General features: G+C 36.9%; 3 protein-coding genes and 1 non-coding gene across 6 annotated transcripts; 2 read left to right on the top strand and 2 right to left on the bottom strand.

The window, feature by feature from the left end:
* Positions 1–54: 54 nt before the first annotated feature.
* Positions 55–127, bottom strand: TRNAE-CUC (transfer RNA glutamic acid (anticodon CUC)). The gene has a single exon. It is a non-coding gene; the product is annotated as a tRNA-Glu (tRNA).
* A 2,280-nt stretch (positions 128–2,407) lies between these two features.
* On the bottom strand, positions 2,408–6,319 carry LOC103436484 (ABSCISIC ACID-INSENSITIVE 5-like protein 5). Of its 2 annotated transcripts, none has more exons than XM_008374912.4 (5): positions 5,956–6,319; positions 3,879–5,031; positions 2,984–3,055; positions 2,860–2,889; positions 2,408–2,694 (listed from the first exon to the last, which is right to left on the bottom strand). In XM_008374912.4, exons 2-5 carry the CDS (start codon positions 4,995–4,997, stop codon positions 2,620–2,622), a joined length of 1,296 nt encoding a protein of 431 aa, XP_008373134.1. In that variant the 5' UTR covers positions 4,998–5,031; positions 5,956–6,319; the 3' UTR covers positions 2,408–2,619. The 2 variants fall into 2 exon arrangements, with proteins under 2 accessions (XP_008373134.1, XP_070678416.1); XM_070822315.1 differs by lacking the exon at positions 5,956–6,319 and adding an exon at positions 5,472–5,767.
* Positions 6,320–9,956: 3,637 nt separating this feature from the next.
* Positions 9,957–13,223, top strand: LOC103436485 (pentatricopeptide repeat-containing protein At4g33990). Of its 2 annotated transcripts, none has more exons than XM_008374913.4 (2): positions 9,957–10,161; positions 10,625–13,223. In XM_008374913.4, the coding sequence occupies exons 1-2, from the start codon at positions 10,154–10,156 to the stop codon at positions 13,077–13,079; spliced, it is 2,463 nt and encodes an 820-aa protein (XP_008373135.1). In that variant the 5' UTR covers positions 9,957–10,153; the 3' UTR covers positions 13,080–13,223. The 2 variants fall into 2 exon arrangements, with proteins under 2 accessions (XP_008373135.1, XP_017188030.1); XM_017332541.3 differs by having other exon boundaries at positions 9,983–10,151.
* Positions 13,224–13,784: 561 nt separating this feature from the next.
* On the top strand, positions 13,785–14,743 carry LOC103436486 (uncharacterized). The gene is made up of 2 exons (XM_008374914.4): positions 13,785–14,416; positions 14,510–14,743. The coding sequence occupies exons 1-2, from the start codon at positions 14,128–14,130 to the stop codon at positions 14,602–14,604; spliced, it is 384 nt and encodes a 127-aa protein (XP_008373136.1). The 5' UTR covers positions 13,785–14,127; the 3' UTR covers positions 14,605–14,743.
* Positions 14,744–23,411: the final 8,668 nt, after the last annotated feature.

Genomic DNA, 23,411 nt, shown 5'->3' with positions numbered 1-23,411 from the left:
AAAGAACAGGTGCAAATGGAAAAATAGTAGGGAAACCAAAAAACAAAAAGGTTATTCCGTTGCCGGGACTTGAACCCGGGTCTCTCGGGTGAGAGCCGAGTATCCTGACCAACTAGACTACAACGGATTATTGTTCTGTTGAGCTACAAATATCGTTAATACTACAAGAATGTTTTGGCTAGTAATTAATTATGAAAAATAGAAAATTTAGGACCCTATCATTAATACTTTTGCTTGCTCACAAAACACCTACTCTCCACCTTGAGATATTTTACCACCACTTCGGTTATATGAAAAACTAAGTCTTTCATCATCAAGCGTACGAAGGACTTGTAACTTTAAGAGCACAATTGCGTGTGTTCAATATAGATTTCACTCCTTGTTCTCAATTGTGTATTATATTGCACAAATAGGACATGTGATCCGATTGAGAATAATGAGCTTTACTATCTAGTATTTCCTGATGACCATCTTGCTGGAGATTTTTTTTTTTTTTTTTTTTTTGGGGGGTGGTGTTGCATTTTGAGAGAGAGACTATCGTGGCCATGGCAGCCATGCAAAAGGAGTGGAACCAATTATTAATGATATAGGGGATTGCTTAGACCATCTTCAACCGAAGGAGTGCCAGATGACTCATTTTAGCCATCTAGCCCTCCAAAAAATTAATATTTTAATGAATAGTGCATAGCCATATTTCCCATCTCCAACCGAGGGTCAAAGGGTCATAGGGCTCATTTTAGTCTTGTCACAAGAAACCGTCTCCAACCGAGGGTCATATGACCAAACATAATTTATTATTTAAATTTAAAAACTACAACAACTTAAATGAGTACAACAACTTAAATGGGTATATTGATGGAGAGTCGGATGACGACCAAGAGGATCCAAATAGGTCAAGAAGGGCTTGTGCAAAAATATATGATGGGCCTAATTTGCCTTTCAATCCAATAACTGGTAGTATCTCTATAAATGAGTACATGAGGTGCTATAGGATGATACGTTCCCGTGCCACAAACAAGTATCTACAACAGGATTTTGTTGCACGTCTTTGTGCCAAAAGAAGCATGGAGTAGGCGTTTAAGTTTTATGTTGTTAAATGTTTTTAAAAATGTTGTTTAAGTTTCATACCTGTTAAATTTTTTTTTATGTTGTATAATTTTTATGTTGGTTAATGTTGTTTAATGTTGTTTCATATTGTTTAATGTTATTTCATGTTACTTAATTTAATTTAATGTTGTTTAATGGCTTAGGAAGTTATAGGAAAAAAACATAGAATTTAAAAAAAAATTAAATAAATTTTGTTAAAAAGAAATTTAAATAAAAAATAACAGCTGGTTGGCCTTTTTTTGTCCAGTGGGGTCCACGAGCCCTTTGGCCTGGCCCTCAGTTGGAGACAGTTTTTGAGCCATTTTTCGGCCCTTTGGACCCTTTGGTTGGAGATGATCTTACAAGGGTTATCAAATGCACGATTCAGCCATATGCAAAGAGGAATCCATATCCTCTTTGTGAGGATCCGTGAATCTTATCTGGTTCATCGTACATCGTACGGTTAGAAATCATTTTAAATATTTTTATTTAAAATTAAATGCAAAAAGTACCTGACAAAAACTGACCGCACGATATATGATAAACGGACACGATTTACAGATCCTCAGGATCCTCACCAAAAGGATCCGGAGAGGATCCTGTTGGTCCAAAGAGAAGCCAACCAAGTGGGCCATTGACGTGCACGAGCTGGAATTGGATTGCAACAGGAGGTGATTTGGTTTGAGGAACCTCCAGATTTAGTTGTAGATGTCTTGTTAGAGGATAGTGTTACGTATTTTTCCTTCTAGTATTTGTCATTTGATGTATTTGGTGGCCCATTCTTTCCTTGATTCTGAGTTGGCAGCCCCAGCAAGGCCTTTTCAAGGTTCATTGTCTTTTATTCTGCTATTTATTCTGCTATCCTCTTGTTATGGTTCCTTATTCCCACTAATATCGTATCTTTTATCCAAAAAAAAAAAACCACTATTTCCTGAATTATATATCCAAATATTGGTATGAAAATGGTAATTAAAATTTGAACCTTATTATATCAACTTTGTATCGTTGTAAATAAGAATTAAAATATCAAAATGCACCATGAACCAAAAGAATATGCTTTTTTTTTTTTTTTTGAATGTTGATACAAGTGATAGATAGTGGTGGATTAGAACGCAGGAGTTGAGGTGAAAAGTAAATGCATTTAGCCAACTAAACTATAAACTGGTCCCCTTGCAAGTGAAATCAGTTTATATGAGCGGCAGAAACGTGTTAATTAAGTAGATAAAAAATACTAAGGTAGTCTAAATATGACTTGTTTAATTAAACTAGATTCCCCCTGCCATCAAATGAGAAGCAAAGAGTCCACCAAAAACGCAAGAAGTTTAATCTACAATATGAGACTAATTAACTTTAATTAGTTTTATAATTTACAACTCAACACTCCTCTCCTATACAGACCAGTTACCTACTGTTTCTAGTATAAGATTGGATTCAGATATCAGATACAAGCTCCAATCTCTGTACCGTACTACCTATAATGTTCGTAAACTCGAGCACTCATCTTATTATATTCGCAGTCCAATTTCATCCGAGTTACCAAGGGCCTGTCAATGTTCGTCGTAAGCATTGCCTTTTACCTCCCCATTGCCGCTTCATTGTCTCCAACATCTGTCAACACATTCAGAAAACGGGATCGGTCAGTTTACTTTGCAGTTAAAATGCATCAAGATGCAAGTGAACACTCGAAGAAATATACTTGTTTTGCTTCATTGGTTATCTTTTCTGAGAGCAATGAATTACATAGAGACTGGAGAGATATGAACAATGATGTACCTGATCTTTCTGCATTTCCACAATTTCCTCCTGCAGAGAACCAAAGTGAAGTCGAGGAGGGTTAGCGAAACTAGGACAACCAGGTTGATAGACAATTATGCTTTAATGTAAATATATCATGTACCTGTTTTTTCTGTAATTCTTCGTTCATTTCTTTAAGTTTTGCAACTTCTGCCTCTAGTTCTAAGGTATAGGCCTGCAGGAAACCGAAAACAAAAGGTTTAAACAATTATCAATCGTCTTTCTTAAACAAAAGGAGGAACAAAGCAGATCGCCATTAATTGACAGAGCTGTTCTAGGATTCAGAAATCATCTCAAGGTCAAAATCCCTGAAGACGTTTAGCCTTCAGTGACTTTTGAAGGAAACGATTCACGTTGGAACTTTGTACATTGGCAGTGCAGAAGGCTGCTTTATGCATTCATACAATGATACAATCATATCGACACCACAAAACCTCCTCATTGGGTTACATCAAATATGAGTAGATGCTCTATAGATTTTTAGGTACATAAATAGCACCCATTTGCATAGACAAAAAGCTAACAAACCTTTAATTGGAAGCTACAATCGGTTATTTCTACTTGTTTGTTCCTCACAGAGCCTTTGATAGTAAAACCAGAAGACTTGTAAAAGATTAGGGTTTGTAGGGATTTCAGTTTCAACTTTCAACAAAGCATCACGATGATTTTGTTTAAGTCAGAAGATTTAGGCGGGAGATCATGTCCTTACTTGGTCACGAAAAGGGATCATTAAGAATTCTACATGTGAATGCAAATATCCGAAAGTATGCATCTTTAATGTTCTCACAGAAAAACTATACATTTGTATGGTTCAGCTGAAATGCAGGTTGATGCACAAAGTGCCACCACTCTAGACATCAAAATATAGGTCTAAAACTACAGCTAAACCACAAGACCACTCGAACACAACAAATTAAAGTCACATTTCAAAATACAATGGGCAACACATCGAGATAGTATTTAAATGTATGGTGGCAGCAGAGAGCCAATGGGGTCACCTGTTTACGAGCGCGAGACCTTGCAGCAGATTCTCTGTTTTTTATCATTCTCCTTTGCCTTCTCTCAACTACTTTCTCCACAGCTCCACTGCACTTCCTTCCCCGGTTAAACATGTAAGGTACCGGCGACAATGAAGATGTATCCCCACTGCTCTTAGCAATTACATCCGGTGATATCTGATTTGCAGGAGATCTTGTTGCAACTGCACCGCCCCCAGTGCCCAAACCAACCGCGCCAATTCCTGCACCCGGAAACCCTCCAGCTTGAGAGAAAGCGGTGTTAATAGAAGGTTCCACAACCCCAGCCATTGGTCCCCTAGTTCTTGGGATACTTAGCTGAGCATTGTTTACCAAATGCATAGAAGGGGCAAACGCCACGGTTGTAGGCTTGGGGAAGAGTGGCTGCTGTTGTGGGGGCAACTGCAGCGTTTGTTGCTGAGAAGTTCTCACTCCACCAACATTAAGTGCTAAAGTAGGAGATTGAATTGGAACTGAATTTTTGTTGTCCGCAACTCGATTCCCCAAAATACCGTTGCTTATATTCGGTTGTTGAAAGCCGGAAGCCAAACCAACGTTGTTATTAGGACGGTATAATTCACCATAGAATCCACCATTATTAGGCCTTACAACTGGTGGCTGTATATCTTCTCTCACGACCCCTGCTTTCACCAAAAAGTCCTCCAAAGTCATCTCTCCCAAAGTTTGTTGTCTCTGTGGCAAATTCGAACCGGCAGCAACATTATTATACTTATCATCAGTAGTCTCTCTAATCAAATTTTTCCAAACCTCATCAACCGTTTTCTGACTAAGCGTTCGCGGCAACGTTAACGAACCTTGTCTCTGCAAATTACCCCCCGGGGCATTTACTTCCCTTCCGACCCCAGAAGTAGCCGTCATGCCTTGAGTCTCCTCAGCGGTCCCTATATTTTTCAACAGTTCATCCATGTTCATTGATCCATAATCCTTCCCAAGTCCACCTATCGTGTTCTGGAACTCATCAAACGTCAATGAGTACACCGAAGACTGCCGCGCCAATCCAAAACTTCCTCCTGCCCTCCCACCATTGCCTTCCACTGGTGGTGCTTCACCAAAGCTCTTGAAGTTGAAATTAGACCCCATCTTCTAAACTTGAAAGCTAGCTGTGCAAACAACTCTATATGTACATCCAATTCACTCAGTCAGCCACGTTCATACAAAAATCAGGAAAATGATAGGTAAACGAAACAGAAAATTTACTAGGACTATACATTTCAATAACCATTTTTAAAAACGAATCGAAGTGACACACAGGGTTAAACCTCAGTGGATCGTACGCGCACAACAACCACTAGTGACTAGACAAACGAAACATGGGAGAATAAATTCCAACACACCCCTAAGTTGAAGAAACAGACAAATCAATGAAAACAATCAAAACAGTGGCTTTATTCAATCCACCAACAGCAGCTTGACAACACTGAAATCATGACACAAGATCCCATTTTCAAGAATTTGCAATTATGAAGAAGCAGGACAGAGTGTGAAAAATCATCAGAAGCAATCAACTTATCCTCCACACCTTTCCACAAGATTCAGATCAAATTTGCAAATTACCATTACTTTTCCATTGCATATTCTTTAGCTTCAGATCCACAAATTTACACCAAAAACAAACTAACAAGAATTTCCAAATTCTCCGGCTCCATTAATTCATGACTGTCATCCAAAAATAACCCGTTTCTCTAAATCTTACTGACCCCCAACAAATTAGAAAAAGTTTCAATCTTTCCATTAGAAACTAAGAGACAAATCAAAACCCTAATCATATTTTTACTCCAAAATTTCACCACCAAAAAAGCTAGAACAACAACCCATCAAACAAACTGCATAAAGTTGCTTCCCTGCCTAACAAAAACAATTAAAGCTAAAAGAAAGGATAAAACCCAGAAAAATTCAGTGGCTAAATTAATTGAATAATGAGTAAACTGTATTAAATCAGATAAAGACAAACCGAATAAACAGAAGAAAAAAATCAGCTGAAACGAAAAATAAACTAAAAGACAGAAAGAAAAACGCTGAAAGAGAAGGACTTAATTACCTTAATTTTCTTTTTAATTTTTTTCCTTTTTTTTTTTGGAAAATTGAGGGGGTGACTGCTCGCTGGAGAGAGAGAGAGAGGAGAGAGACTGTTTCTCCGAGCCTTCGGCTTTGTCTGCGATGCGTGGAGGCGACAGGTGTCTTGTGCCGCCTCGACACGAGTCCATATTTAAGGTCGGCTCGGAGGCTACGAATTTGGAATTTTAGATTTTTTAATACTGAAGTGGGTGGTTGAACGATCAGATCTCGAAACGTGGACCAATCAGGAGCTCAGATCGTGATTTGATGTCTGGCTTCTGTGGTAACGAAACGTGGAGTGATCTCCGCCGTTGATGGGGCTTTCCGACAGGTTGATTGGAGTGCGAGATCTTTTGGTTGTTTTATTGGTTGATAATGGTGGGCACAGTATGAGGATTTTATTTATTTATTTTGTTGGGTTGTGAACTTGTGATCATGTGATATGTATGGACTTTCGTTTTCCTTTTTTTTTCTTTTTTTTTATATTTTTTTTATTTGAAAAAAATGAACCGTTAATAAGTCAAATCCAAAAGCACTTTCGGGAGAAGGAGGTCGTGCTTATCTACAAGATAAGCAAATAAAGAAGGTAATTGATGTTTTGTGTGTCTAGGTTTAATGATATTATTACTTGCTTAGGAAGAAAGCCTTGACTCTTTTGCTCTTTAGTTTGTCCTTAAGTTGCAATACATGGTGATGATTTTGAATTGGATAGTGTATGGTGAGGTCACTAAATATAGATCAAAGCTTGATTTAGTCAAATATATGGAAGGTCCAATGCCTTTTTACCTAATTGGATGTTTTTGGTCATGCCCTAACTTTCGGGTGTTGGACCCATGGGAATTGATCTAGCAAACAGAAGAAATTAAAAGTCTTGCCTCTCTTTTTAGTCTAAGTCATTAGCAACGTTCAACAACAATCTTTTGTGGATAGTCTCATATTTTATGTTGATACAATGTTTATTGTCATCACTATCTGAATGGTAGTTGAGTGCACACAAAAAGTTTAAATGAGTCTTTCTTGTTTTAGTAAGGATAAGTCTTGGTCTTAGCAATTTTAGCTCTAAACTCCTGAGCCGAAGCTTACGAATTTCAACGTCTTATCATACAACGCTAAAATGGAGCCACAATCAATTTTGTTTCTTTTGTTTGATGCATTGGTAGTTTGGTAGATGTTCATCATATACATGTTGGAAAAAGTTAATTTATTTTATTATTATGTAACCGTAGTTTGATACTTTATGGGTGCGTCTGTTACACCAGACTATCTCGGACTGGACTAGCTTCAGGGACTAAGTTGGACTGGCTTAACATGGACTAAGCAGTATAAGAATCATGAAGTGTTTGGTGCAGTGCCGAACTAGCAAAGCGGACTAAAATATTTTTGGAATTTGATATTTTTTTTATACCAACATTTTCTCTCTCTCTCACCATTTATCACACATTTTGTCTGTACAATGTTGAGCATAGAACCAAAAAGTCCAACTCAAACCTAGAATCAAATAAAACACTGAACGTGGAAAAACCATAGTTGTGAGCTTGTCTCTCCAGTAAAATCCAATTCTAAATATTCAAAATCAAAACATATCTCTAATAAAACCAATTCTAAATATTCAAAACCAAAACACAAAAATCAAAATCCTAAAAATTATCTTTCTATAATCAAGTTCCATCGCCCTGCACCTCTCTCTCTCTCTCTCTCTCTCTCTCTCAAATTTGCAGATTCTGTTTATTTTTTATCCAGAAAAAAAACAAAAGATATAAACCATTTCAATTTCATCAAAATATATTTCAACTTCTTCCTTTTCTCTCTGGTTTAGTCTTAACGAAAGCTCTACAAACATCAATGGCGAATTTAGCAAAGAAACAATTTTGCAATCCAAAATTGACCAAACCACTCTAAAATTTAAGTTAAACAATCATCAAATCATCAGAACTATAAAAAAAATAAACATTACCCACTAAAATAAATCAAAACAATTTTTGGATCCTCATCAGCTCACCCTCCATCATAGCCTTTTTGGGCTTCCCAGGACCCAGATCCGGCCGACCCAGATGACGCAATCGAGGTTGAGGAGGTGAATCAAGCAAAATGAAGCGAAGTTCTTAACTAATCTTGTGTTTTTTTTTGGGGGGGGGGGACTCGTGAAGACCAGCTAGCGACGTTTCTAATGAAAGCGAGTCCTAGTTAATCTCATTAACACTAGTCCCACAAGGAAACAAACACTACACTAGACTAATATTTAATCTAGTCTAGTCCAATGAGAGCTAAGACGGGCAAACAAATGCCCCCAATGAGAGCTAAGATATTATTAAATATATTAGAAAAATAAGATTGAAGGCCAATATGCACATGGGGAGTTTAATGTCACAGATGTGTTCTGTCTCAATAACAAAAGGACATGTAAAAAAATGTTAACATATATCTTTGTATTATTGGCATGGGACACTATGTGTCGATGTACCCGTACAATGCAAGTTCCTCTTGTGCTTGTGAGTATTGTGGGCTATACCTCTTATCAAGTGGTCCAGATCCAAGGAATATGATCATCTTCGGATCTCTTTCATCCATATCCTCTAGATCCTTCAATCATATCCGTTTAAACAAAAATCGAACGGTTAATAATCAATTCCCCATTTATCAAAGTCCCTAAATTTGTTGGAACTAGGTTACCATTGAAGATTGTTGGAACTGCTCTAGTGACATGTGCAAGGTTTCTTTTGAATCTTTGAATCTTGTTTTGTGTTTTGGTAGGTGTACTTATAATTTAAAAATCAAATCAAAGTGAAAAACTTCTTTCCTTTCCGAAGTGTTTTTGTTTAATTGCAATGTGCAGTTTTCCAAAATCTTATTTTTGTTCCTCTCTCCTTATTCATACGCAAAAATGAAAAGAAAAGAAAAAGCTCAGACGGAGGAGGAGAGGGAGGGAGATAGAGGGGATGGAAGGGGGAGAGACGGGTAAGTGAAGAAAACGGAAGGGTTTCACAAGTGAACTCTTTTTCTTTTTCCCCTTTTGTTTCAAATAGGATTTATTATTTTTTGTAAGGTGTAACAAATATGGTTTAAGATTATTGATTAAGTCATCGTCAGATTAATCTAAGAGTTCAAAATGAAAGAGAACTTCACAGAGCCTTTAAATGAGAACTTTAGGTGAGCAACATTGGTTGTGTCAAAGATTTCCTAAAGAGTATTTTGTTTTCCTTTAAAAAATATAATTTATCATTTATGGCATATGTGATACATTTGCGATTCAAATAAAGTGTTAGGAGAGCGAGAAACCAAAGACAAGATCTTGTGTGAAAAGAATACTAAATTAAGCTGGTTGCGAAATTTCAAGTTTGACAATATGTTACTAAACAAGATTGTGCCACTGTACATGTCAATGTATTAGTTTTGAGATCTAAATGAGGTTCAAAGCAAGCCTAAACTAGAGTAAATAAACACGGACACAATAACTGGCAAAAAGAATTTTGGTATAGCCACTTAATTACAATGACTGAAGTCTGTTTGAAACTGCTTCCCTAAAAACCATTTCAGTATAAGTGCTTTTATTTGAAATAGGACCGTAAAGCTCGTCTGGCAAGTGTTTTTGAATGATTAAAGTTAGTTGTTTTAGATAAAACGTTTTTAGAACCATACCTTAGTAACAAGACATGTTAATTATGAAAAAACACTTGAAGTGTTTCCAGCAAAAAGCACATAACTAATACTTTTAGCAGAAAGCATTTCAAGTGCTTTTGAAACTAAAAACTATTTTCCTTAAAAATGCTTTACATCATTTAAAAGTACTTACCAAATGAGTCCGTAATCTTGTTCTTCTTTTTTGTTTGAAATATATGATGGTATTTCGGGCCGCTGATAAAACTTCAGCTTTGTTAAAAAAGAACTATAATGGGCCGCGCTGGATCAGTTCCCCACTATAACCCGGCCCAAATTCCAAATCCTCTCTCACCATCGCTCCCTCTTAAGTATCATCTCTAATCTGATAAAACCCTAAACCCCTAAACCCCGAAAGGGATTTCTGGTGTACAGCAAATCGAATAGAAACCCCAAAAGCATAAAAGGAGGTTGCTTTGCTTTCCAGCCTAAACCCTAACCCTAAACCCTTAACCCCCAATGATTGGATTCATCCGTGCTGCTAAGGAAGCTCATTGACCGTTTGGATTTCTCTGAATCCTTCATGTATGTTGAGGTAAAAACCTCCTTTTTCTCTGTTAGTTTTTACCCTACAATTTGTTTTTTGTTCGCTTTCTGGGAAATAGTCTTCGGAATCCGATGAAGTTTTTCTCTTTTTGTGTGGGCAAATGACTATTTACGTATTTTCCTTATTTTTATTGGTAATTTAAACTTTAGAGTAGTAAATGAATGAGAGAAATTGGATAGGCACAGTTAAAATTATCATTTGATATGCCTGTTTGTCCAAATGAATCACGTTTCCTGATACAATGACAGGTTTTCGAGTTTTATGCGTGTTGTCGTAGGAATTTTATATGAAGTGGATTGAATTTCATTTCACAATGTTTGCTGACAGTGTTTTCTTCTAGTAACCGATAAAAATATGTGTAGTCCCGAAGGGATATGGAATTGACATGGCTTGTTTTGTGTAATCGAAGCTTATTCTCTGCCCGGCTGATGTTTTCTATATCTGTTTCCAGGTTGGTGCCCACCTGCAGAGGTAGGCATGTTTCCAAATTTTTGTCCTCACATCGACTTTGTTGTCAATCGTTCTCATCAACTACAAATACTTTGCAGCTGCCATCAGATGGCTTTGCGAATGATAACAGAAATGATAATATCGATTTTCTATTCCACTCCTGCACAAATGTTCACCATGCTAAGCAACTCCATGCTTATCTTGTGGTGTTGGGAAAATCTCAGAATATCTTTCTTGCTGCCAAGCTTGTCAATCGTTATGCCTACCTTGGCGACTTGTCATTCTCTCGCCGCACATTTGATTCGATACCAAGGAAAGATGTCTATACCTGGAATTCCATGGTATCTGCTTATGTTCGCAGCGGGCGCTTCCGTGAAGCTTTAGATTGTTTCTCTCAGTTTTCGTTGACTTCTGATCTTCATCCTGATTTCTACACCTTTCCTCCTGTCTTGAAAGCTTGTGAGAATCTGGTTGACGGGAAGAAGATACACTGTCGAGTTCTAAAGCTGGGGTTCGAATGGGATGTCTTCGTGGCCGCTTCTTTGATCCATATGTATTCCCGTTTTGGTTTTATTTACGTTGCTCGTAAATTGTTTGATGATATGCCAATTCGAGATACAGGGTCTTGGAATGCAATGATTTCTGGGTTTTGTCAGAATGCAAATGCAGCAGACGCATTGGATGTCCTGGTTGAAATGAGAATGGAGGGGATAAAGATGGATCGCGTAACTGTTGCAAGTCTGCTGACTGCTTGTGCTCAATCAAACGACATCTCAAGCGGGAGGCTGATTCATTTATATGTCATAAAGCATGGACTGGACTTTGATCTGTTTGTATGCAATGCCTTGATTAACATGTATTCCAAATTTGGTAGCTTGGGACATGCACGAAGGGTTTTTGATCAAATGGAGGTTAGAGATTTAGTTTCATGGAACTCAATAGTTGCTGCATATGAGCAGAATAATGATCCAATCACTGCACTTGAATTATTTAACGCCATGCAATTACGCGGAATTCAGCCCGATTTTTTAACACTAGTGAGTTTGGCTTCAATTTTAGCTCAATTAAGTGACTCCGAAAAGAGTAAGTCTGTTCATGGATTCATCTTGAGGAGAGATTGGTTTGTGGAAGATGTTGTCATTGGAAATGCAGTTGTGGATATGTATGCTAAATTAGGTGCTATAGATTCCGCACGTACTGTTTTTGAAGGACTTCCTACCAAGGATGCTGTTTCATGGAATACTTTGATCACAGGCTATGCTCAAAATGGTCACGCAAGTGAAGCAATTGAAGTGTACCGCATGATGCAACAATGCAAAGAAATAATTCCAAACCATGGAACTTGGGTTAGCATTCTACCAGCATATACCCACGTGGGAGCCTTGCAACAAGGGATGAAAGTACATGGACGGGTGATTAAGAACCGTGTCTACTCAGATGTATTTGTGGGAACCTGCTTGATTGACATGTATGGAAAATGTGGAAGACTAGATGATGCATTGTGTCTGTTCTCCCAAGTTCCTAGGAAGAGTTCGGTCCCTTGGAATGCTTTAATTTCGTGTCATGGAGTTCATGGGCATGGTGAGAAAGCTCTGCAGCTATTCAATGATATGCTAGATGAGGGGGTCAAGCCAGATCATGTCACCTTTGTATCTTTAATGGCAGCGTGTAGCCATTCAGGTTTGGTCAATGAAGGTCAATCGTTCTTTCATACGATGCAGGAACAATACGGAATCAAGCCTAGTTTGAAGCACTATGGCTGCATGGTTGATTTGCTTGGTAGAGCCGGGCATTTAAACAAGGCATATAGTTTTATAGAGAATATGTCTGTACGGCCTGATGCGTCTGTGTGGGGTGCTCTACTCGGCGCTTGTAGAATACATGGAAATGTTGAAATGGGCAAGATTGCTTCCGAACGCTTGTTTGAAGTTGATTCAGAGAACGTGGGTTACTATGTTTTGTTGTCAAACATATATGCAAATTTCGGGAAATGGGAAGGTGTAGAGAAAGTGAGATCTCTGGCCAGAAATCGGGGACTGACGAAGACTCCAGGATGGAGCTCAATAGAAGTGAATAATAACGTTGATGTCTTCTACACTGCAAATCAATCGCATCCAAAGTGCGAAGAAATATATGAGAAGCTGAGGGATCTAACCGCCAGAATGAAGAGCCTCGGTTACATTCCTGACTTGAGCTTCGTGTTGCAGGATGTCGAGGATGACGAGAAAGAGCACATCCTTAACAGCCACAGTGAGAGATTGGCAATTGCATTCGGAATCATCAGTACAGCCCCGAAAACACCCATTCGGATCTTCAAGAACTTGCGGGTTTGCGGCGATTGCCACAACGCAACGAAATTCATATCGGTAATCACGGAGAGGGAGATCATTGTGAGGGATTCTAACCGTTTTCATCATTTTAAAGATGGAACTTGCTCTTGTGGGGATTATTGGTGACAGCAAATATGAGCTAATGTTACGGTGGGAGATTCATATTCTTTTGATTCTTGTAATGATAATTGCCAACTTGGTCAAAGTCTACAAGAAAAGTGATTATCTCATATAATCAATATTTAGTCATAGTGGCACTACCGTTCAATATTTTTTGTTGTATGTTCAAAACCCTGCGTAAAGCGGGAGCCTTGTGCACTGGGTACGACGATGTTCAAAAAATGGATTGCACGTTCAGTAAACGACTGTCAAGTAATAAGCTAGTTATATAAGAGAATCTCTCTACAACAGGCTCCTCAGTGAAAAACCTTGTAGTCTTGTAGCTTACCTGCGTGTTTTACCTTCCCTGCAATCCTAGTTTTATAATGGGATCCGAATGCGTATCTGATTCTTGGATGTGAAGGTAGCGTTTAGAATGTTGTAAGAATATCTACCTGTGTTTTTTTTTTCTGTTGATTCCACGTCGGCTATGGCTCATTCCACCTTGCCAGCTTCTGTCCAGACACCTTGCTTCGCTTTGACATCATGGACTAGAAAAATAAATAATAAAGAAAAATTGACCATTAATAAATTATAATTATAATTGCAAGTGACGCTTTATCATGGTTATAGTAGTGAAAAGGTCGGGAATTCGAACTTTATCGGTTTTTAATCTAACATTTAATTTAACGTTTGACCAAAAAAAGTATATAATTATAATTATAATTAGGTTTCAAATTCAATAAAATATTATACATTAAGAATCTTCTCCTTTTACATCCTTATTTTTACCTACCACGCATTTCTTGTTTATTTATATCCCTGTCATCTTTGTAATTAACTTATAAATAAAAAAATTAAAATAAAAGACTCCACCAACTGTGGCCCACTACTATCTCACTGTCATCTTTGTACGGACCCGCAAGCTGGGGCCCACTACGACATTATTCTGAAGTGGCAGCCAATCAACACCTATCTATAAAAATGCCTTCCCGCTGCCGCCAAACCCTCATCCTTTCCGGCCGCCACCAAAGGTCCAAAACGACGACGACGCCGACATTTCCTTGGCGACACCATGAAAAACCCCCACGTACCACCGCCTCACCCTCTCTACAAGCACAATTCGTGGTCGCCCGACACGATCCGGGAAGAGACGTGGCAGCGTCGAAAGAGCATTTCTGGCACGCGCCGCCTTGTTCGTAGCAAAAGCGTTTCCGACGATGATTTGGAGGAGCTGAAGGCCTGTATTGAGCTCGGATTCGGGTTCGATTTACCCGACGTCGACCGGAAACTATCCGATACTTTACCTGCTTTGGAGTTTTACCACGATGTAAATAAGCAGTGCAGTAAGAGCTTGTTAACAGGTTTGGTTGATGTGAACCGTTGGATTGATTTGATCTTGGACCCTTTCTTTATCCGCGGGATTTTGATTCGTGTTTTTTGATATTTTGTTTCAGACGGTGGCGATGCGGAGGAGATGAAGACGAGATTGCGGCAGTGGGCCAAGTTGGTCGCTTGCTCGGTTCGGGAATCATCGTCTTCTTCCATCTAATCTCAAAAACAATTTTTTGAATTTCCTAGTGTATAAAGTGTAAATTATAAATTTAATTATTTATTTCAACAAGTTTTCAGTTTTTTAATAAAAAGTGAAAACAAAAATAAAAAAGTAAAAATACGAAATAGTTACCAAACGATTATTTGATTTTTATTTTTAATGTTTAGTTTTATTTTCAGAAAATGAATAGTGTTCTTGGCAATTCTTTTCAGCTTTTGGTTTTCAAAACTGAAAACAGTTAAGGTAACAAGCTTTCATTTCTTAGTTTTCAACAGGTGAAAACTAAAATTGAAAATGAATTGATTATCACACGGTCATTAAAATAGTAAAGGTGTAACTTGGTATAAAATCTTCTCCATTATTTAGTACCAATCATATATTTATAGGAAAACTAATGAAAAGGGCTTGAAAACTTTGAGTTTTAATAATAAGGACAAAATAAAGGGTAAAATGAATAGTACTAGGATTGACTTTTTAGTGTAAAAATATGGTTTTTCGTTAAAGTGAACAGTACCGGGTGCTTTTCGTTAAAGTTCCCTATATTTATCTCTCTCATTATGCTCCAGTAACACCTAACAACAGTTAGGTTGTTTTCGAGTGAGTGATTTATGACATAGACTTCAAAATTAGTAACAAGTTAGTAAGAATAAGACTTCAAAACGTTAAATAAAGGGGATTAGATAAGCTATCTATGTGCACTACAACGGCATGTAAGGGGATTGCAAAACACTACATGGAAGTAGCCATTTACAAATCTCTCACACATGCATTTGCTATTGCATTTCTAATCCTCTCTATCTAACTTGATCTTAATTCCTTGGGACTTATAAATCTCTCACCCAAACATATCTTAACAATTTCTCTCTTCCTTTAGTGTGTACTTTAGTGTAGAAATATTGTGTTGAATTCATGTCCAAACTCATATTAACTCTATCGGGTTAAGTTTAATCTCTCTGAACCCACTTGACTTGATCATTCACCGCTATCGATCACGGTCCTTACCATGTCATCATATACAAGTAAAATGTCAATGCTAAATCACACAATAGATTATGATAATTAAGTATTAAGTATTAAATTCATGATGCATGTGAGTATAACTTGAGACATCTTATTTATAAGTGAAAAAAAAAAACACTAATACACGCGCTTTTGACATCTCATCTGTAACATTAAGACAATACTTCCGAAGACGTTCAAACGTACAACATCAAACTACACAACTATGTCAGTGCAAACATGTATAGGTCAGTCTTTCCCAAACCTTGGGGCTCGTAAAATTTCAGGCCTAAAAAGTTTAGGATTACAAAAAGCAATAAGCGACATGAATGCCAGGGAGACCAAAGTTTTTAAATTAAATTTGCAAATCAAATGATGTGGTTGTTGATGATTGAATATTACTTAAGTGTTGATTAACGTGCTTATTTTCTATTGGAGACACATTATTTGGTTTGTAAATTTTGAGTAAATTGTAGCAATGGTTCCTCAACTCTAATCAAATTGGAGCAATGGTCCCTCAACTAAAAATTCATTATCATTGGTCCCTCAACTTATTAAAATGTGTAGCTATAGTCATTTTCATCAAAATTTTGTCAAAATAAGTTATGTTGGAATAACCATTTATATTATTAGGGTCCCTCAACTCATCAAAGTGTGTAATTATGGTCCTTTTCGTTAACTATGTCAAAAAATTTGTCAAAACAAGTTATGTTGGAATGATTATTGCTACAATTGAGTTAAAGTTAAGGGATCATTTCTCCAGTTGAATTAAAGTTGAGGGACCAATGATAATGAATTTTTAGTTGAGGGACCATAGCTGCACGTTTTGATGAGTTAAGGGACCAATGATAATGGATTTTTAGTTGAGAGATCATTGCTTCAATTGAGTTAAAATTAAGAGACCATAAATTTTAGTTGAGGGACCCTTGAGAAATATCAAACTACAACCTACACGTGTCACCGTATAAAAGCTTAAGGAGCAATGAAATATCTCCTATTAAATTATGTGTCTTATTTGCAAGTAATTAGATTGACCTAGTGGATATAGCATTTCTCATTAAACTTACTCCGTTTAAGTTCAAATTCTCTCCTTTCTCATAGTTTAAATCACTTTAGTATTAATTATTTATTGTTTGACAAAAAAAAAAAAATTGTGTCTTACTATTGTTGGATATTGTGATATTATTCCTTTGCTAGAATAGAACAATTGCAATACCATTAGGTCGCATTCTCAGTTGAATATAACATGTGTGTTAAGAGTGTTTATTTACAACCTAGAATATATTTTATTTAAGCGGATATACATGTTAGAGATATGTTTGAAATATTTTTAAAATGACCGAAAAAGTGTTTGTAAATAACTAAAATCTCTTACGACAATGTTTGATATAAATGGTTCAAACTATTTGTAAATAACTAAAATTAATATTTTAAGGGAGATAGTATTAGTACTCCCAAAATCTCAATATGCACTCCTCCTATATTTTTAATTTATCTATTCTAATTTTCTTAATATGATTTTTTTTTTGTCAAACGATCAATTTGTTAGATTAGGGAACCAACGAGATTCGAACCCACGCCGTAGTGCAAAGGCAACACTTCTCTCCACCTCTCTGGTTGAGGGCCACTTCATCCGTATACTGTTATTATCGTCCATAAAATTTTGAAAGTCTCATTAAATATAATTTTGATGACATACTTAATGTCCCAATAAAAAAATATCACGTGTTCTTTGACACACCCCGACCGAGATCAAGGCATGATGGCCGTCACGTGAGAATGACGTAGCCATGTGCACAGTGCGGAAGCGATAATGATAAGAATTATACGAATAATTGAAAACCAAATTACTAGAGTGCACTACTAAACAGAAAGTGATAGGAGTTAGTTACAACAGTAAACACTTCTAATCAAAGCATAAAATCTAGGTGCAGTCCAGTAGGACAAGTACTAGTTATACAGTACCAGGAATGTCCTACTATTATTTAGATAAGTCAGAACTGCCGACTTCCTCAAGCCACCAACAGCAAGCTTACTTAAAACCTGGAGGGGCGCAAAACAGAAAACGTGAGTGGGAAAAAACAATTGTTTTACAAAATCATTTCATTTATCAACATATCTAACCCCTCGCTGTAAAACATGTATAATTTTCCCAGAATCAAGATATAAGCATATATATATATATATTTTTGAAATCATAACAATTCAATTCATGCTTCACATAATCATATTCATATGTATGCCATGCCAAAATATAACAAAGTAAACAATCCAGGTAAGACTGATTTCATAGAAATATGATAGGTTAGCCGGAACCCCTGTGGTAGTCTGTACGGATGAATTCATAGCTCAAAAGTCAATCTAGCCGGAGTCACTACAATGACCTATACGGCAATATATTGCACATAAGTCGGAACCACTAAAAAGGGGTATGTACGACAAGATTGGGTGTAATATAATTATGCTCAATTCTATTCTCTCATAATAGCCGGGCGATAAATCGCTAGTCATCTACGAGTCAGAACCATAAATAAGGTCTGTACGACAAGACTGTGCATTTAAGTTGGATCCAATATGAGCATATAGTGCGGGATGTGACGTAAATAAATAGGCATGTACTTCATATCTCTGGCTAAATCACAATCACCCTAGGTGCAGTTTTATGAGCTCAACATCATTCAATCACATATCACATCATCGATGATTCACATAATTAAACATAACTTACCTGAACTTACATGTGCCTCCACAACACCACACACACACATATATATATATATATATATATATATATATATATATATATATATATATATATATGCAACCATGAAATGCATATTCAGAATATAAAAGCATTTGGCATATTATTTCAAAGCATACTTTCCTTTAAAATGCATTTCTGGGAAATATATCAAGTATATAAATATATACTGAAAACAAAAGCCCACTCACTGGTATGTCGACGGGTTGTAACCCCCGAGTCGCCCGTGAATACGCTCGTCCTCGGGATAAGTCTCACCTATATGCGAATTAACTATAAAAACGTTATTTTAAAGCACATAGGCAAAACTAGCTAATAACTTCTCATACATTGCTCAATTTTGGTATTTGAATATACCAACGTGACCTACACAACCTCACGAACATTGTCATATTTTTAAAATAATTTTTCTGTGGCTCATGCGCCCTCACGTGCCGGGAGGGCACGGCCTCACGCTCGCACTGACGGATTCCCTAACTGCCGTTAGGGAATATTCTGTTAAAATCTAACAGATTCCGTTAAAACTGACTAACGGCGTCAGCATATTCCGTCCAAACTGACGAAATATGCCGTCATCTTCTCTAGTGAGTCGCCGATCGTTGGAAAACTGGGTAAAACTTTAAAACGTCTATTCTCGCTCGTTTCTTAACCATTTTTCATGAAATTTGTACCAACATGAAGCTAAGGACATCCACAATCACGTTATAACAGTTTTAAGACCTAAAAACTGCTACATTTTTCATAGGGAAAGCTCGATAGTTCGGCTTACCTAGAATAGCTTCGATCTCGGCCCTCCGACGTCCATTTCTTTCCAACGAAGTACCCCGAGACTCGTGAGGACCTCCTTAAGCTTCCTGTGAGCTTGAAATTTCCAAAAACACAAGATTTAACATTTGCATGAACAATACCCCAAATCGGGGTTATGGTTTTGACGTGAAGACAAAGCTGTCCTTACCTGAAAATGGTCTAGATGTGTTCTTGAGCTTGCAAGGAACACGATGGTACCTTCAACGTCCTCAATCTATGAAGTTTGAATGGGTTTTGGTGTTTGTCCGTACACAATGCCGAGAGGGAGAGAGAGAAAAACCGAGAGAGAGAGTACAGGAGTGAGAGAAGAGATGATGTGGATGTGTGTGTGTGGTCTAAGATTGGTCAACAACCCAAAATACACAATTACTTAATCCTAATTGGTCCCAAACAATTAGGATTTTAGAATAGTGATCCATAAACAACACTTAAACCACATCACACAATTTAACGTCCATGGGTATTTCCGTCATTTCACACCATCAAGAATAAAATAATATACATCTCCAGGACGGGCTGTGACATTCTTTATTTTTTAAAACTCAAGAAAAATTCATAACATATCGATTATTTTTTTTAAAACAATAATATATGCATTAAAATATCATTGGACAAAATCAAAAGATGAATACTTAATAGTGAGTACCCAAGTATTATCTAATTTTGGGAGTGTTTTCCCTTGGCAATAATGATAAAGCCTCACTAATCTTTCATTTGGGTTTGATTTTGCTGACACAAAAAAACAAAAGTAGAGGGATTTCTGGTAGATTTAAAAAAAAAAAATTATTTATCAGATTTGATACGAGACAATAGCATAGCAAACGTCATTAACGAGCATCTTTCTTTTTTATTTTCAACAAAATAAAGTTATGCTAAGCAAAGGCAACAAATAATCTTTCTAAATACAAAGTAGTAGTTGTGACTATCATAATTCATATCTTGAGTATCATAACCAGGAATAATCTCATGTTCTCTTTCTAGAATTTCCAACCATATCAATGCAAAATCGAACAATTCACATGAACTGAACATGTAGCATCCAAAAATTCTAAAAAAAAAAATGTAGCTCCATTGATGATTGTTCTCGCTATTCCAAAAAATACAAAATAACCATAAAAGCGTCTTACATTCTGTCATCACAACTCATTGTAATCACTGCCTAAGGAGACAAACTATTTTCTAAACACCGTACAAAAGCAAGAAGCTAACAACAAAGCCTTAATAAATGTAGTTTAAGAAGCAAAACACCACAACAGACATGATAAAGCCTTATGGAATAATCTCATTTTTTTTCTCTAGAATTTTCAACCATGTCAAAGTAAAATTAAACAGTTTACATGAAGTAAACATAGCACCCAAAGAATTTTAAAAAAGATAGCTCCATTGATGATTGTTCTTGATCTTCCAAAATACAAAATAGCCATTACAACATCTTACGTTCTGTCATTACAACTCATTGTATACTATCTTGATTGAAGAGAGCTAGAAGGATAAGTCAAGTTTGACATTTTCTTCCATTTCACAATTGTAGATTTCATTCCAGCATCATCGGGTCCATATATGGTTGTTCATCCATGACTTATGTGACGACCCGTCCCTAATTTTCCTATGTAATTTCTCCCCGAGTATGTGTATTGACGGTTATGCCCTTATTGGCAAGTGACGTGGACGTATTTATATCGCTTTCATTTTATTTCTCGCTATCGCATTTAAATTGTACACGTTATTACGAGTGTACGTAAATTTTATCAGTGTGAAAGGACTATTTTGGATAGATTTTCAATATTCTTTTCTGTACAAAATCCAAAACCCTATCCCTAGCTTTTTCTTAGCCATCCCGTGCACCCTCCTCCATTATTTCACACTCTCACCGATCCCATCCATTCCCTCATTTTTGTCCCCCAATTAGAAATTAGAAAAAGGAACTCTCTCTCCCGTATACTCCCTTTCTATGCAAAACCCTCAAATGAGCTTCAAAACTCACAGATCGAACCTAAAAACCACACCATTGTACTCCTCTCATCTTCACGAACATAACCATGTTCTTGAAACCTAGAATGGACGAGTTTTCAAAGTCGAACTCGTGAGGTCTGAACTCGGGCAAACTGAGTTCGATGAGTTTTCGAGCGAGTTAGAAAGTTTTGAAGCTTGGGGAAGCTTATAGCAACTCCTCGAGGCTCCTACTACAACTTGGGAGAAGTTTGGAAGTGAAACGACCGAGTTTCGAAGAGTTCACTTTTGGTCGGAACTTTCGAGGCTTTTTCCGGCGACCTCCGTCCACTTTTTGGACTCCAACCAGGTATAACGCGATTCTACTCTTCACTAGCTTCAAATCCATATAAAGTACGTCGAAAATGGTTGAGAAATGAATGAGAATACTGAGTTTGAAAATTTTCTAGAAATTCGGCGAAGTTGAGTTGCAGACGGTGGCGACGGCGAGGCTCGCCGAAGAAGGAAAATGAATATTCTATCAAAGTGACAAAATATTTTGATGGCATCAGGTAATGCCGTTAACTTCTGTTAGCATTTAATGGAATATTCCTGACGGACGTTAGGCACTGGCCTGCGTGTGGGGCGCGTTTGGCGGTGCCATTGCCGGCGCGTGAGCCATCCAAAAATTATTTTAAAAATTTGGGGATGTTCGTGACGTCGAGTAGGTCACGATGGTATATTTAAACCCTAGGTTTGAACAAACTATGGGGGTTTTATTTTGATTTACGTATATGTGCTTTAATTAATTCGAAATTAGTTATTTCACGTATAGGGGAAACGTATCCCGAGGACGTTCGGGGCCAGGCTAGGCTCAGGGGCTATGACCCAGCGACGCATTTTTGAGTGGGCAGTTTATTTTTATACCTATATATATTTATAGTTTCCATGAATGCGTATTTACTTCACTTTTACTCTTATTTTGCCAAGTATCGTTCTTATGATGATAATTGTGATAAATGTTGTTGTATGGTTGAGATATTACTATCATGGCATTTATACATATTTGTACATGCTCATCTTGTTGTACCCTGGTGTTAGTACTCGCGTGGTTGTAGTACTAGAGCATATTGATTACACCCAGTCCTGTTTGTGTCAGAAATTATATGTTCGAACTCATGTGTCAGCCTAGATGGATAAGCGCTTAGCTATACTTGATTATCACATGATTATATTATTATTGTGGCAATTGATACATCATGACTTAGCATATTTCTGGTTATAATATTATTACAATGCTGTTGATATATTGTTTACATACATACTTAGTATGTTTTAAGGAAACTATACTTGTTTTACAGCGAGGGGTTAGTATATTCGAAAATAACGGATTTCATATAAGCATTGTTTTGCTGACCCACTCAACTTTGTTTTTCGCTCCTCCAGGACTTAGATAGCTGTACTCTTTATGGCACTCGAGGAATCTCGACAGTTATGACATTCTCTTCTGTTTAGATGTACGAACTTATCACTGTTGTGTAATAAGTGTACTTTAGTTACTTTGACTACTCTTCTATAGTCTCATTGTCTATTACGTTCTGAATAATTGTAGTGGGTTCTTCCCACGTTTGCGCACTCTTTCACTATTTAGTATATCTAGTTCTAATTAGTTTTAATTTTATTCACTTTTTACATCACTTACCCTTATGGTTATGTCACCTCACGGTGATGGCCAACATGCTTCGACCTACCCAGGTCGGGGTGTGTCAACTTACGTAGAAAAAGAAAGAACAAATAACTTTGCTCAGACTAAGAGTAAAAAAATTATCATACTTAAACAAGGTTTTCAAGATTATAGAGATGTTAAAAGTAATATAGAGGTAAAATTTAGAAATTACATTTAAAAAATTAAAATATATACAATTTTGTTTTTGCCGAATGATAGATTTTGTTAAATTGGATGATAGATTAGCCACTGGCCTGGTTCGAACCCACGTTGTCATGCAAGAGTCCTTCTCCTTTCCACCACTGTAGTAAATGGTCACTTACTAAAAAGTGCAGATTAAGATTTTGAGAGTACCAATTACAATTCGGAGGAGGATTCTCTCCCCTCCTACTTGAACAATAAAGGTTAAGCCACATAAACATTTTATATTGATTTTTTTTATAGAGACAATAAGACAAAAAAACAAAATGTGAGAAGAAAGAAGGGAAAAAAATGGGAATAAGAGAGAAAAAAATGGAAAAGAAATGAGAATAAGAAGAAAGAAAATCGTACTCCTTACAACTCCTTATGTTATTTCACACA

The sequence above is a fragment of the Malus domestica genome, chromosome 05 (genome assembly GCF_042453785.1).
Source record: "Malus domestica chromosome 05, GDT2T_hap1".
Classification (NCBI taxonomy): Eukaryota; Viridiplantae; Streptophyta; class Magnoliopsida; order Rosales; family Rosaceae; genus Malus; species Malus domestica.
Note: the sequence above shows the minus strand (reverse complement) of the source record. Positions and strands in the feature narration are given on the sequence as shown.